Source organism: Neoarthrinium moseri (assembly GCF_022829205.1).
Source record: "Neoarthrinium moseri strain CBS 164.80 chromosome Unknown scaffold100_Wmoseri_CBS_16480, whole genome shotgun sequence".
Lineage (NCBI taxonomy): Eukaryota > Fungi > Ascomycota > Sordariomycetes > Amphisphaeriales > Apiosporaceae > Neoarthrinium > Neoarthrinium moseri.
This window is the reverse complement of record NW_026055214.1, coordinates 72,559-86,606: the sequence shown is the minus strand read 5'-3', so window position 1 is coordinate 86,606 and position 14,048 is coordinate 72,559. Positions and strand designations below refer to the sequence as shown.

General features: G+C 53.5%; 3 protein-coding genes across 3 annotated transcripts; all 3 read right to left on the bottom strand.

Annotated features, from left to right (window-relative positions):
- Positions 1 to 2,993: 2,993 nt before the first annotated feature.
- Positions 2,994 to 4,023, bottom strand: JN550_012996 (uncharacterized protein; the record flags this gene model as incomplete). The annotated part of the gene is made up of 3 exons (XM_049311534.1): positions 2,994 to 3,494; positions 3,552 to 3,922; positions 3,990 to 4,023. The coding sequence occupies 3 exons, from the start codon at positions 4,021 to 4,023 to the stop codon at positions 2,994 to 2,996; spliced, it is 906 nt and encodes a 301-aa protein (XP_049165046.1).
- A 1,294-nt stretch (positions 4,024 to 5,317) lies between these two features.
- Positions 5,318 to 6,990, bottom strand: JN550_012995 (uncharacterized protein; the record flags this gene model as incomplete). The annotated part of the gene is made up of 2 exons (XM_049311533.1): positions 5,318 to 6,366; positions 6,423 to 6,990. 2 exons carry the CDS (start codon positions 6,988 to 6,990, stop codon positions 5,318 to 5,320), a joined length of 1,617 nt encoding a protein of 538 aa, XP_049165045.1.
- A 1,490-nt stretch (positions 6,991 to 8,480) lies between these two features.
- JN550_012994 (uncharacterized protein) lies at positions 8,481 to 14,048 on the bottom strand (the record flags this gene model as incomplete). Its single annotated transcript, XM_049311532.1, has 4 exons — positions 8,481 to 11,035; positions 11,117 to 13,725; positions 13,775 to 13,821; positions 13,884 to 14,048. The coding sequence occupies 4 exons, from the start codon at positions 14,046 to 14,048 to the stop codon at positions 8,481 to 8,483; spliced, it is 5,376 nt and encodes a 1,791-aa protein (XP_049165044.1).

The following is a 14,048-nucleotide window of genomic DNA, read 5'->3' as shown; positions in this document are numbered from 1 at the left end:
CCTGGTTATTGCCCGGTTCGCAACTACGATTCAACCGAAAGGAGAATTAAGGAAGGGTGACTAGGGGAACTTGGCTACAGGCATGTTGCAAGCCATATAGTTCCTGATTAACCGAGTCGAGTCGAGTCCAACACGGCAGCAGTCAAGCTTTCTCTGCAGGGGTTCTGTGCGGGGAGTTATGCCAGATCTGGATCGTCATGATTAACAGCAGGTTCCAGAGGACCGGGTAAATCGTGAAAGCTGCCAAGGATGTCAATGCCGACACGTTCATATTAATTACTGCAACGGCAATTCTCCACAATGGGAGCGTGGGCAAGCCTGGACAGGTGATTGAAGAGTTTGATACTGAAACGTCGACCTTGGGAGTGGTTGAACCAAACGGGGAAATCAAAGTCAGCGAATAGCATAAGCTCCATGGAGTTGAGTATCCCTGATGCATGCAGCCTCAAGTTTTTCCGCTCTCGCGTCGTGCATACGCGGCACTTTGAAATCGAAGGCCACAACCATCTCAAGCAGCTAAAAATACCTGCTGTACGACGTAGACGTATATTGAAGTGTCATTAAAGCAGGTGTGCTGCCAATGACTCTTCGAGTCTCTTGTGGATTACGTACTGGTCACTTTCGGCAATTGCCAAGACCGCAGTGCTCCTCTGTGAATGAAGCTGGCCAATTTTAGGCACACAAATGAGCGTGGATGGTATAATGGTGCTTGCTATGTCGGCTTCACACAGTGGACGAGCGACCAACTGGTGGTCTCGATGTCTTCAGACAAGGTCAATGCCAGCGTTACAGGTGGAAATTAACTATGTAGGTCGCCAGCGAGTATGAGATGGCACGAAGTCCTACAATCTGGTGGGATTTCAAGGCAATGTATGTTCCACCGAGTCATTTTGTCCAATACATTCAACGGGCTGCTGTGCTGCACATATGTCATACACAAGGTGGTAGACCATGAGCCAGGAAATATACGCGAACCGGCACCAACAGGTATATTTACTATGCTAGCCGGTACTTGCGCAACTATTACGGCCCATATGTAGAATAACCAGCCTAGGACTAGCAGGGGAAATCAGGCGATATCTGCCCTCCATGTCTCTGTATCCTCTGCGGCCTAGAAGTTGAAATCGGTCCCAGTTTCGCGGACTTCATGATCAGGTCTTGAATCCCATTGGCTCGTCTCCAGTTCCGCATACTTGGTCGTAAGACCCAAAGCAGTACTTATATCATTCGTTTAAAATGACGATTGCCTTAATTGATTATCTTCACCCTGACGCCTGGCTTGAACAAGTACAATTTATATGACTGCAAGAAAAAGGCCAGCTTCAACTGCTGTGCCCGTCGATGTTCGTCCATGGTCCACATTAGCGTCATCCGTGATCGCAGATTTTGGATCATCGTCGTAGTTTGAGGTCTCCATCTCTGGCTCCATGCGACGGTAGATTGTTGACTATGCCTCTTCGCTGACAAAAGCTCCGCCAGTCATCTCCCAAAGCCCCCATTCTTCTTGAACCCATGGTACCATTCTCCCTACAAAGTGCGGAAAGAGGGAGAATATTCAGCTCGGACGAGACAATTAGTCGAGTTCCGCACATGAGACTCCTCGTGACCCTGGCGTATGGAGCGGCGGAAATACTGGATGCGAGCCTTGGTGGTTAACCCAGCCACAACATATGGTATTCGATAAAAGACCATTGCGCCTGACCAGCGATATGGGAAAAACACATTAGACTTGGTCATATTTGACTAGACCCTCAATCGTACAGGGCAAGGAGGTCTGCGGAGGGTAGAGTCGTTCAGTGTGACGAGCACTCCCATTATATTCCGGTTCGAGTGTTGGCTTCATTTTCTCGGACGGCCGACATAGTCTCGGTATTGTTCTCAATCAGCCATCAGTGTCGACCTCACACATACTTGGTGAGAACGTAAGATGTCATATTGCGAGAGTGTTGTTACAGGCTGTCGTTGCTTCTGGTCTCTTGTCCCTGACTGGGTCAGGTGTTTCTGCTTGCCGGACAATGCATTCACCACGAGAACCATAGACAAGATCTGCACTTCCTCCTCGGCTGGCGTTGTTCGATGTTATCTCTGGGGAGCTCGATGGTGCGGAAGCTGTGAAAGCTGAGCTTGCGTGGCGTTTGCATGCCTGCTTCGACAAAGTGGCTTGGAAGAAGTGAATAATAATCATTCCCTTCCTGGTCTTCCTGCTTATAGCAGAAGCCTAAATGCGAACCCCCTTCGGATTCCACGTCCATTGATGCATCTGTTGAGATAAACCCAAAACGGGCCATGCCCGGCCACGTTGGTAGCATTATTGGACGCTTTTCGCGATAGCACTGTGAAAGTAGCTGAGTCGTATTATGGAGATGAGGCACCTGTGTCTGTAATGGTACTGGTACTCGCAGGATTTAAACCCTCAAGGGTGCGGGCAATAAAGCTTCTACATAGAGGTGGCACGTTTGGTCCACGATCTTCTACCTGGGATATACTTACTTCATTAGAAATGGGTCGCCTCTCAGACTTAGTCCGCTATGTCTGGGCCACATCGTGCAACAGGCAGGCTGCAAGGTTTCCTTGGTAAGCCAACTTCGAGACGATTTTGTGGATGAATAGATAAGAACGTAGGAATCTGTGACGGTACTCGCGACGATTTGATAAGACTAGGCTTGCTAAAAGGTTTGCAATCTGGTTTCTCGTAACCTTGTGATGCAAACCCACAGTTCATGATACGGACATAAGAGTCTGGGCAAGCGTTGCCAAGTACCAAGAGGTTTTGCGTATCTCGGCGTTTTAGTTCCGCCTACACTTGGGGGCATCGAAGTAGATGCTCCTCGTCGCCAAGCTATCACTAATGTTGTTTGACGGCTGCCAGACACGGCAGAACAAAGTCCAGTGCTCTTTTTATAAGTAGTACCATTCAAGGTTTACGCATCTTCTTGTGAGAGGTACATGTTGTGGCGCCTGTTCGGGCACGACCTTGATATAAGCCTAACAAGCTAGCGATGCCCTGACCTTGGCGCTCCATAAGTTGATGCCGACGAAAGAGATGTGTCCCTGTCTCCTGGTTTTCCCGCTTGCAATTCGATGGCCGCGCCGTTCACGCCGCCAGGCGGCAAAGAAGAACCGTCGTACGAAGGGCCAGCCGTGTATGGGGGGCTCGGACCTTGGTTGGGAACCTTCTCGTCCCGGCTGCGGCGCCTGAACTCACCGAAAACGGCGGATGCGGCCCATAGAAGCCACATGACGCCAGCAACGACTGAATATGCTATGATGACCGACTTGTCAGCCCCTGCGAGTTGCAAGCCAAGGCCCCCGTTGATGATGCCAAGAGTTACGGCTACGCGACCGACCCAGAGATGGGCTTGAGACCAAGCTGTCCGCCGTCCCAGTCGCTTGAACCTGACATGGTGGGCCCAACCGAGAACGGGCTGGAAGAAGACGACTGCGAGCACTACCAGTCCGATAATCGGATGGGCGTTATACTGCGATTCTTGAAACTGCATCTAATGTGAGCCAAAAGAGCATGTGCAGTGTCACTGGTGCCTTCGACTAACCAGACTCGACCCACTCGGTGGAAGACGGACCATTCGAACAATATAGATACCCAGCGCAGCAGCCACAATGTAGATGATGTATGCCACAGCCTGAGTGAGCGCATGGATAATCCAAGCAAACCGTCCGGGAATGACCCGCATGAGTATTGCTCCAATGGGGAAGAGCACAGCAAAAGCCAAAGCGGCCAGGATTCCGTGGACATTGCGATAGAACATCGCAGACCTGGTGTCGAATATAACGCTGTTACCAAACTGGTCGTCGAACCCGTTGTGATCATCGTTGCTGCCGGTCCCTCCACCGTTGTTCCAGTCGTACCCATTCCCATCTCCCCCACCATCGTTCCAGGGACCCCATGCATTAGCACTCACCACTATGAGATCAATTAGCCGTGTGCTGATTATCAAGTTTCCCGTGATGATAAAACGCAATGAACATACCGAAGGAGAACAAGCCCAGTAAAGTTGCCAACATCATTCCTTTGGAGAAGACCCTGCTGACGATTGAACAATGCTATACTAACTAGTTTCGTGAACCAAGTGCGGCTTGAAAACGGGTTACTTAGAAAGGTGCTTGAATTGGGGCCGACGTGAGAAGGCCGTTTTAGATTTCCAGAGAAATTGTTTATGTCGACTTACGTATTGCGTATTGCTACGACCATCGTCGGACCTTGACATGGGGATGTGCGAGCTTTGCGTGGGCGGCAGCAAGCCGGCCGATTGGGTGAACTCTAAGGTTGCTGGGACCGATAATGGGGGGCGGGGGGGTCGACCGGTTAGTTCAATCGGCTGTGTATTACTTCGAACAATATCATCCCCAAAGCCGGCATATTTGGCCCCAAACCCAAATGCCTTTCGCGCCGCCGAAGGATGCCGACCTTTTCAAGTCCCCGGGGCCGGCTTAAAGCCGTATAGAGACTCCGAGAGTTGGAAGGCGGGGCTAACGAAAGTCGGCCTATAATCAATTTACACCAGCACCCAAGATGTACGGCGCGCAGTCCGCCACTGATCATCCTCCTACCCATGACATAACTGATCAGTTGCCTGTGCATCTAAAGTTTGAGCAAGACGGGCTCGTCCTTTCGGACAGCACGAAAAGCTGACTGGTGGCTGACATCACTTCCGAGTTAGCGAACATAACAGGAAAGGTGGCCTAGAGATCCTCTATTGCGTCGGCGTTAGCATGAGAATCTTGAAGTAGCACCGCGTCGCCGATACTGGAGTCGAAAGACCTAAAGTTTCTTATTAAGGCACTGCAACTAGCACATGCTGATGAATGTTTGGTGATTGTTTGGGTGCCCCTCGGGTTGGAAAGTAGGGTTAGTGCAGCCACGCTGCCAGTGTGCTGGAAGAGATCCCAAGTCCCAATACCAAGGATGGTCCTACCTGTTCTCAGCTGGATCAAGAAGGTGGATGTCTACCCACACACTGTGGACTAGCCTGCACGTTTGTGAAGCAATTCTTGGTACATATCTCGAGTTTATCGCTCCTATTCCAGACGGCGCCCTAAGCTGTTCTGTTAAGAACGAAACTACGTGGGAAACTATCCAGGTCACCCGACCGCCCACGGACAGATACTGAGCGCCAAATTCCTGTATTCGCCGACTATGCGCGATTACTTGCTGCGATGGTGATATCTAGTGTTCCGCCCCCTACCGCAAATGCAAACCCAACAAGCCTGTGTGTGCGGGGGGCCACCATACTCTATGTGTGGCCAAGACGCCGAGAGCCGCGAGAAATGCGGTCAGAATTCATGGTTGCCCTTACTACTACTCGTCCTCAAGAAACTCGATCATGACGGTGCCCTGTTTGAGTCCGGCCTGCTCGATGGAGATATCTAGCTTATCGATCAAATCCCCACCTGGCTGTGCTTTGAGCTCGAACGGAACACCCTCCTTGCCATCGAGTGGCTCAGCCTTGAGCCACTCGTAGATACGACGCACTGGATCTGCAGTTTCAAATCTTCGAATTACACGACCGGCAGGGTGCCTGAATTGGATCCGGGTCGCGGTGGCTGGGTTGTGCTCTGGCTCTACATGAGGGTCATTCGACGAGATCAAAGAGAAGGGTGATGCTGTGGCTGATGTTCCTTCACGCTTGGCGAGATCGGGGATGGACTTGGTAAGCTCGTCGGGGTCCTGCTCGCTGGGTCTAGCTTTGGACGAACTGCCATTGGACTCGAGGCTGTTCTGCAGGGCCATCTCCAATTGTTGTTCCTCCGTCAGACGGTCGAAATCTACCGGTTTGGACTTGGGCTTGGTCTTGGGGACAGGATTCTTGCTGTTGGCTGCCAGGCTGTAACGATCAAGGAATTCGATCAGTTCCGAGTAGAATTCGGCCTTGCCGGGGAAAGGAGGGCCGGACCATAACTTGACCTGCTCCCCCGTCCGAGGGTCGATGATGGCAACATATGGATAGTTGTCGGGGTTCTCATAGCCCTGGCCAAAGTAGAAACCGATGTACTCCTGGGCGCGAGGGCTGTCCTTATCGTACTGCAGGAAGATGAAGTGCTCCTTCAACAAGGCCTTGATGTTTTCATCTTTCCAGTGATCCCGATTCAATGTTTGACAGTTGAAGTCGCTCATGTCCTGGACGTTAACCATGATCCACCTCTTCTCATCCTTGCCCTCCTGCCGCGCATCGTCCCACGAAAGATGCGAGATCAGGTCGTACGGAGGCCGAAACATGTCGGCCAATCTCTGGCTTCGGCCGCCTGCCGGGGGTCCGCCAGGGCGCGAGCCCATCGGGACGGGTGGCACACCTACACCGGGGGCACCTGGGTCGTCCCACACCGATGCCTGACTGAAAGGGTTCCTCGCTGGACGCGCTCAAGTCAGCAGACTGTCATGTTCAAGAATGCTTCTTGCTACTCACAAGGCGGTTGCCGTCTGCGGCGGAGCTGTTCCAGGACGGCGGCTTCCCTGTCATCTTCCAAACTCCACGACGGATCCGGAGCCACCAGGGTCTCTGTGGTGCGGCCCATGGGCGCTCGGATGCCCTCTTCGTCGCCGCCACCACCAACTGTGCCCTGGCCGTACATCTCCTCTTGCAGCCTCCTGGCCATGTCGGCGTCGTCCTCCTCCTGGGCAGCGCGCGCCACTGCAGCGATATCGTCGTCGCCGCCGTCGTCGTTGTCGGCCTGGCTCATCTCTACATCGTGGTCGTCGCCGTCGTCGTCTGAGTCTATGGTGATGACGCCCTGGGCATCCTCGCGGCCGGCGAAGGCTGACCGTCCGCCGCGGGTAGAACGCGAGGGAGCGGGCGAGGACTGGGCGGCGGCGGCACTGGCGGGGTTGGTGAAGTTGGCGGCCAGCTCGGGGCTCTCGAAGAACAGTTGTATGGCCTGCATAGGGTCGCTGCCCGATATCTCGAGGTAGCCCCGGGCCACGCGCTCGTTATCGATGCCGGTAATGGTCATGAACTGGGCGACATCTTCGTCCATGATGGGCCAAACACCTGACGGGTGTGCAGTAGACCTGATATTTGCGGTGGGAGGGAGGGAGAGGAGGAGAAGTGGAAGAGCGAGGACGTAGGATGCTCTGAGCAGGAGAAGGCAGGATGGCGGGCAAAGCCAGCTGCGGTTGAGTTAGGCCGTGCTGCTTCGGAAGCTGGGTTGTTTGGGCGTGGGCGTTTGGTGAAGCTGGAGACGGGTCCAACTGTAAGTACGAATACAACAAAGGCCGAACGGATTTGGCGGGGCAGCGGGCGAGGTGGTGAAGTTGGTGGGCATGGGCAGGCACCGCGCGGGATGGGATGGGATGGGATGGGATGGATCCGGTTTGATTCGGTGTGTTGTGATGTGGTGTGCGACAGGTGAACAGACCCGCGTCTCTGGTACGGGCAAGAGGGGAGCTTGGGCGAGCAGGAAGGACGATGCGTCACGATGAGACCTGGGGGGCAAGACCACCAAAGTCGCGATCATTTATTCATTGCATTCAGTCAGTCAGTCAGTCAGTCACTCATTTTCATTCCCACGCAGAGGCCGGAACCTTAGCAGGTGGTGAACGTGCCAGGCGCCCTGCAGTGACGCAACCACCAGGTACCGCCAAAGGTAGGTGAATTAGGTACCCGATCTAGGCACCTGGGTCCCATTCCGGCGGGGGAGGGCACTTGCGACAATGTACATTGCCTAAGCAGGTACTCAGCTCGACATGTGACCGAGGTACCGGTCTGGCACCCTTGGCGCAGTGATGTCTCTCTTGGCGCGGGGCGGACGGTGGATGGGACGGGAGCTGATGGCGGAGCCCCGACCGACGTCCAAATCCACCTTGTACTGGCACGGCACGGCACGGCCGTACTATCCAATGTCCTGGACGTTGCATCAGCCTACCTACCTACCTACCTACCTACCTACCTACCTACCTACCTACCTACCTACCTACATGCCTGCCTAGGCACCCAATTTGGCTAGGTCCCTGTCTAAGCACTTATACGCAGTAGGCATGACAGCAATGTACCTACGCTGGCCGTGGGATATATTTCAGCGTCGAGGCTCGGCCTCCGCCCGGAAGCTCATGGATATCCATGGGGCGCTCCCTGAACGGGCATAAGACCATGTTCCTATGCCTCGTAACTAATGAAATAGGAGATCCTGGGGGAGCCTAAGGACAACGCTGGCACCTTGGTCCATGGATACCCGCTGTACTCAACTTGGCGGAAGGCAAGAAAGAAGCCAGTTAGTTCCCTACGAACATCAAGATGCAGCGCTGCACGCGCACGAAGCTCTACGAACGCACCCGCCGTATGTTTCGCCCCGTGTGTGCCTCGCACCGAGGTTGACGGGAATGCAAGCACTTGCACCGCGGGAGTTGACGCGCCAGGCTTGTGATTGAAACTCTACTATCCATTTACTACACACCTGATGCCCGCCTGGTGAGTGTTGATCCGACTCTAACATTGTCTTGCCGCAATCCATCACCCCGGGCTTATGAATCAGGCGTGGAACGTGTCCACGGCCTGCTTCAGCAGTTTCTGTACATCGAGTGACCTCTCCGCCACGCCCATGGCCCCCAGTTTCTGCCTATAAGTATCACTAGCACCCCCGAGTGTGCTTGTCGGGCCAAACACCCCCTTCTCCCACGATTCCGCGAATGCAACGAGTGCCTTGGCCCTCGCTGTGCGCTGGCTCTCGAGTATACTCACGTGTTCCTCGGCCACAAGCATGTGAAACCATCTCGTGGCTAGTGGCGCCGCATCCAAGTTACTTGTCGCGTCGCGTGCGGCTGCTGCCCCCAGCAAGTCGATGGCGCCGTCGAAGAATGTGTCTCGAGCAATCGAGGGCGCCCTCGCTGCGCCTTCGACATTCTTTAGAACCTCGCCGAGGACTCCATGGGGGTTGAGCTGCATCTTCGGGCGACTGTAACTCCCCATTACGACTTTCAATGCCGCCGCTGTCGTGTTTCGCTCAAGCTCGCTGACGTCGTGACTGGCATCATCTCCAGGCACGAGATATTCAGAAACGACATCTACGGCCTCCGAATACATGTCCAAATCGTCTCGTACTGCCGCAAAGTCGGCCAAGGCCTCAAAGGCGTGCGGCCGGTACTCGTCATTGTTGCGTTTTGCCTCCCGGATCGCAATCTTCTTAGTCTGAAGTCGTAGACCTGGATCGCTACCCCAAAGCTTCTTGCTGTGTCGTATGAAAGTCGGGTAGGCAGCTACAAGCTTCTCCTTGCCTTTAAATGTCTTCAACGACAGAGACTTGTCCAGCATTGGCCATATCTTCTTCAGGCTGCCCTCACTGAGCTGGCCGTCCTTACCGGCAACCTTACTCAGCGCAGTGATCATCGATGCCATGGTCAAAGCTCCGCCGTGCTGCAATGCCCACTTCGAAGTACTCAGAGCTTGGGAGACGAAGCTGACAATCTCATCAACAAAGCGCATCACGGTATGCTCGCCCCCAGCGTGCTGGGACCAGACAGCGTCGAACTCTTCCGACACATAGTCGTCGCTGTCATGCTTGCCCAGATAGGCGAAAGGCAGAAGGCGGGACTCCAAGTCTGTGAAAACATCCGGCGATATCTTGGCAATGGCTAGGACTGCGTCCGCAACCTTCTGCCGCCTCGCCTCGTCTTCTGCCGCATTGTAGAGTTCTGATAACCTCAAAGTAAAACGGTCACTCGTCTCTGCAGAGGCAGTTCTCAGCAGGTATGCTGAGCTGCGGGCATAGGCCTTGCTGACTTCGTGGTTACGGTCAAGGATCTGCGTCTCCATGACCTTTAGGAGCATGGCGTTGTGCGGAGGGAGCAAGATGCCATGTCGTAGCGCGAGTGTCGCAAGAACCTCGCTGCAACCCACCTTGGTCTGCATCCCAATGGCTGCCTTGATCGACTGGGCGAGTTGTGGTGCAAGGTCTCTCATGACCCCTTCGTCAGCGAAGCGTAAACAGTTTGATATACATTCGAACATGGGCGACCGTGTGGCAGCATTACTTCGCAATTTATCGATCTCTTCGCGATCCTGATCGCCAAGACGCTGGTAGTGGTAATTGATGGCCTCGGGCTCGACGGTCCCCAGCAGCCCTAGGCAGTGCGTGACTATTGTGGGCACGAACGGCTTCAACGTCTCTCCTCCATTCTTCACCACGTCGAGAACGGTCGTGATGGACATGAACTTGACTTCCTGTACAGAGTTCTCGATGCCCTTTTCCGATAACAAGAAAGGCAGAACCTGTGAGATCATGGCTTTCGCAGAGCTGGAGGCATTATTCTCAGTAAGCTGAGTTACAAGCGTCTTGGAAAGCCCCATGCACAGCTTCAGCGCAGCAGCCCTGACGGAGCCCTTCTGATCATCAAGGACTTTCAGGGCCATTTTCCAGATCTCAGTATAATACATCTCATATTTCGGGAAGGGCTGTCCATATATGAGTTCCGAGACAGCTGCGCAGCTGGCCTCTCTCACCCGCCACTCACGACCGTCAAGTATACTTTTTAGCAGATCGGCCATGATGGCATCGAAATGCTCGTCAATTACTGTCGTCGGCTCCTTGACGACGGCCTTCCAAATGTCATCCATCGATCGTCTCACGTTGGAGTTGGGATCGAAGCGGTAGCGATATAGCTTAGGATAGATCTTGGGATCGAGCTCTGCGTCAGACAGGATGTTGCTCAAGCCAAAGCGGCCGAATGCTGAGCGGGCTGTCCAGGTTGCGGCATTGGTAGCTAGAGCCATAAATTTGTAGATCAAGCTCTGATCGCCGACCTCATTGGCGAGGCTGATAATGTCCTTGTATGACGTGACAGACTTGCCTTCTCCTGTTGGGAGTGCACCAGCGTCGAAGAGCTCGGTTTCATCATCGACTTTCAATTGTGTTTTAGTTCCGGTGAATGTGGCGACTAGATCTCTAATAAGATCACCTCTGAGAGAAGGGTCTCCCTTCTCATACACCAATGACAGGCCCCTGGACGCGGTCTCTTGGACCAACTCATCTCGAGCGTTCAGGAGGCGCATGAAAGCAACCTGGCACTCGCGCAATCGCGCTTGTACATCTGGAAGGTGAGAACAGTACTGAATGACACAGAAAAGCCAAATCCCACTGGCCTTGAGGAGTGATGGCTTAGTTGTCTTACAATCGACAATTAGCCTTTCAAGCACCGAGGAGACTCGCTCTGACCGTAGCCCTAGAGTCATAGGCGACCCCGGCTGCGCTGACCCAGATGGCTCAACGTCCAGCCCAAGTTGGATGGATTCCGAGTCCCAGCGTGATACAGCGGCAGCGATTGCTTCACCCGTGGCAAAATGGACTTCGGTTCGCTTGATCTCGTATAACCCAAACAACGTCTCCAGAGCCTTGTCTACTGCCTTCTCCGTTGCGGCAGTTGGTATTACAATTCTTCCGAGAGCTGATATAGCTTTCTCGTTCTGCGACTTCGCTAGTTCATGAAGGGCATCAACGTGCTCGTCAAACGCCGATGCGGTCTTCGGAAATCCCATGTTTGCGGTCCACAGCTGTGAGATGGCCATAATCGCAGTGTCCTTGATGCTCGGATCGGACATCTTCAATGTGGTGGTGAAGACATCTCGTAGGAAGTCGGTGTGTTCTATGATATCGGTAGGCTGAATTTTGCCATACAGGGCAGCTCGTGACAAGTAACTGCTCAGGAAGGCCACGCAGCCTTGGTACTCAGCCGCCTGGGAAGCCGATGGTTGTCCGCATGATTCTATGTAGCCACGCATCTGCGTGATCAATGAAGCTGACTGCTCACTCCAAGGCCCTAGAATGCCGAAAGATTTGGACGCATATTGTCGGATCTTCTGGTTGTTTGACTTGGCCAGTTTAAGTAACTCGGGGGCCCTGTATGCTAACTTCATAATGACACTGTTGGTAGGTGCAAATGATAAAATGTCAGACACGCAGGTGATGCACTCCTCGGCACCAACATCTGGATGGTCTCGAAGGCCGTCGAGCGCTGCATGCAGCACCCTGAGAAGAGGGCTGTGTGAGGTTTTGGACATGTATTTTCTCAGTATTTGGCGAGTCGAGAGGTCATTATGGATGCGTGTCTCTAACTGGGACTCCCAATCTATTTCGACCTTCGTCTCCTTCAATGCGGTCAAAAGGATCAGCTGTAGCACATATTTAATGGAGACAGGGAACGCCGTCAGTCGCTCGTTGGGGAACATGGGATATGCAGATGCACAGTCGACAGCCATCTCATCATCGCTGATTCCTTTTGGTGTGGTGTCAAAGAGAAATTCGGCCATGTCGACCCAGTCTGGCAGAGATAAGTCACCATCTGGATGCAGTTTGGTGGCCCACCAAGGATCCAAACCCTTCTGGCCCTCTTCCAGGACATCGCGGCGTTCAGGCCCCCGGCCGGAGAGAGCCAGGATATCGATCCACCGCGCTTTGATGTTGTTGTAAGGGAGACAGTTGTTGGCAAATCGAGCAGCTACGTGCTTGGCAGATCGAACGCCTTGCCGGTCGGGAAGAGTCATATAGTCCAGTAATAGAATCTCGAGGTCCTGATGGCCAACATCATCATTTGTCTTGAAGAGCGCCATCATGCTAGATAGGGCACTCTCGATGTACACCACCACATCAGAACTCAAATCTGATACCAGTGAGTCGAAGAGCCATTTGAGGAGCGAGTCTTTCGCCTTCGGCTCGAATCGACTGCCCCTCGCTAGAGTTCCTATGGTCTCATAGGCAATTGCACGCAGCCTCTGCTCGCCTTGGTGCTGTGATTGGCTTGTGGTAGGATTTGGCTCTGGCCAGCCCTGCTTCAATATGTAGTCCTTCAAGAGGAGAACAAGGCTTGGCCCCATTTTGGTATTTGTGGCACTTGCGTTGCCATTATTTCTGGCAATCCAAGCAAGATATCCCAAAAGGGCTTTGTGCAATCTCAACGCCTCCAGTCCGGCCACTGGGGGCGACTCACCGGATGATAGCGCAAAGTCGGCCTGAACTGCTTCCACCACCTGTTGCTCAAACGAGCACGACAAAGCTGACTTTGACAGGATTCGGAGGATCTGGATTCGATGCGATGCTGGTAGCTTCAGGTGTGCCTGAAAAAGGGATTGGACTGTCTTGCGGTCCTCCAAGCTGATATTCGAGCGCTTTAGTATATCCTCGGCTATGGAAGTGATCCTGGAATCCGCCGAGCCAGCAGCGGAAATGGTTGGCAAGAATCGTTCCTCGTCCGTGAATGCACCACTTGCGAGCAGAGCAACTGCCTTCAATTTGCATTCCGGCAAGCTGAGGCTGCCTGGCTCATCGGGTTTCCAGATTTTGGGATCACTTCCCCGAAGAAAGTCAATGTCTTCTTTCATCAACCCTGACGGGGAAGAGGCAAGAACGTTTTCCAGATCTGAGGTCGGATACAACGCAAGATCCTGTCTCAGAAGGAGGAGTTTCCCAAGACGCTCAGAGATGTATTTCGCATCAGATGGGTCCGAGAGTCCAATAGTTTCCCGAATAGACAGATCTTCTTGACTGCCTCTTGGTGGTATCCTGATCTCAAGCAGCAGACGAAGAAAAATGATAAAGAATCCAGAAGCGCTCAATAGGTTGGTCTCCCTCGAAATACCGTGTGCCACCACTGGAAGAAGCTCGCGGCGCTTTTGCTGGCTGAGCCGGAGCAAGCCCTTCTTCACCAGGCCCAAGTCCAGCTGTTTCACCACAGGAGAGCTTGTTGATTTGTACTGCTCCAGAAGACCAGCAACGGGCAAAATGACGCTGCGCGGAATTTTAGTCTAGAACACGATGCATGGGCGAGTCGGCATACCCCGGTGGTTGTATCAACTTCGTCACGCTGATGTATGCCTGGAATGCCTTCCAGCGGGAGACTCTGGTTAGATTCGTCTACGGGCACAGACAATCTCCAGGGAGCTTACCGCATCGCGAACGCTCTTGTGCGGGCTGCCCGCTTTGTCGAGAAGCAGGACTAGCTGACTTTGAAGGACCTCGGATAACCTTCCTTCGTCGCCAGAGGCCGTGGCAATCTTATAACGTATTGTCGCCACTGCCTTCAGGTCGGCAGTGTCGGTTGATGAAGCCAT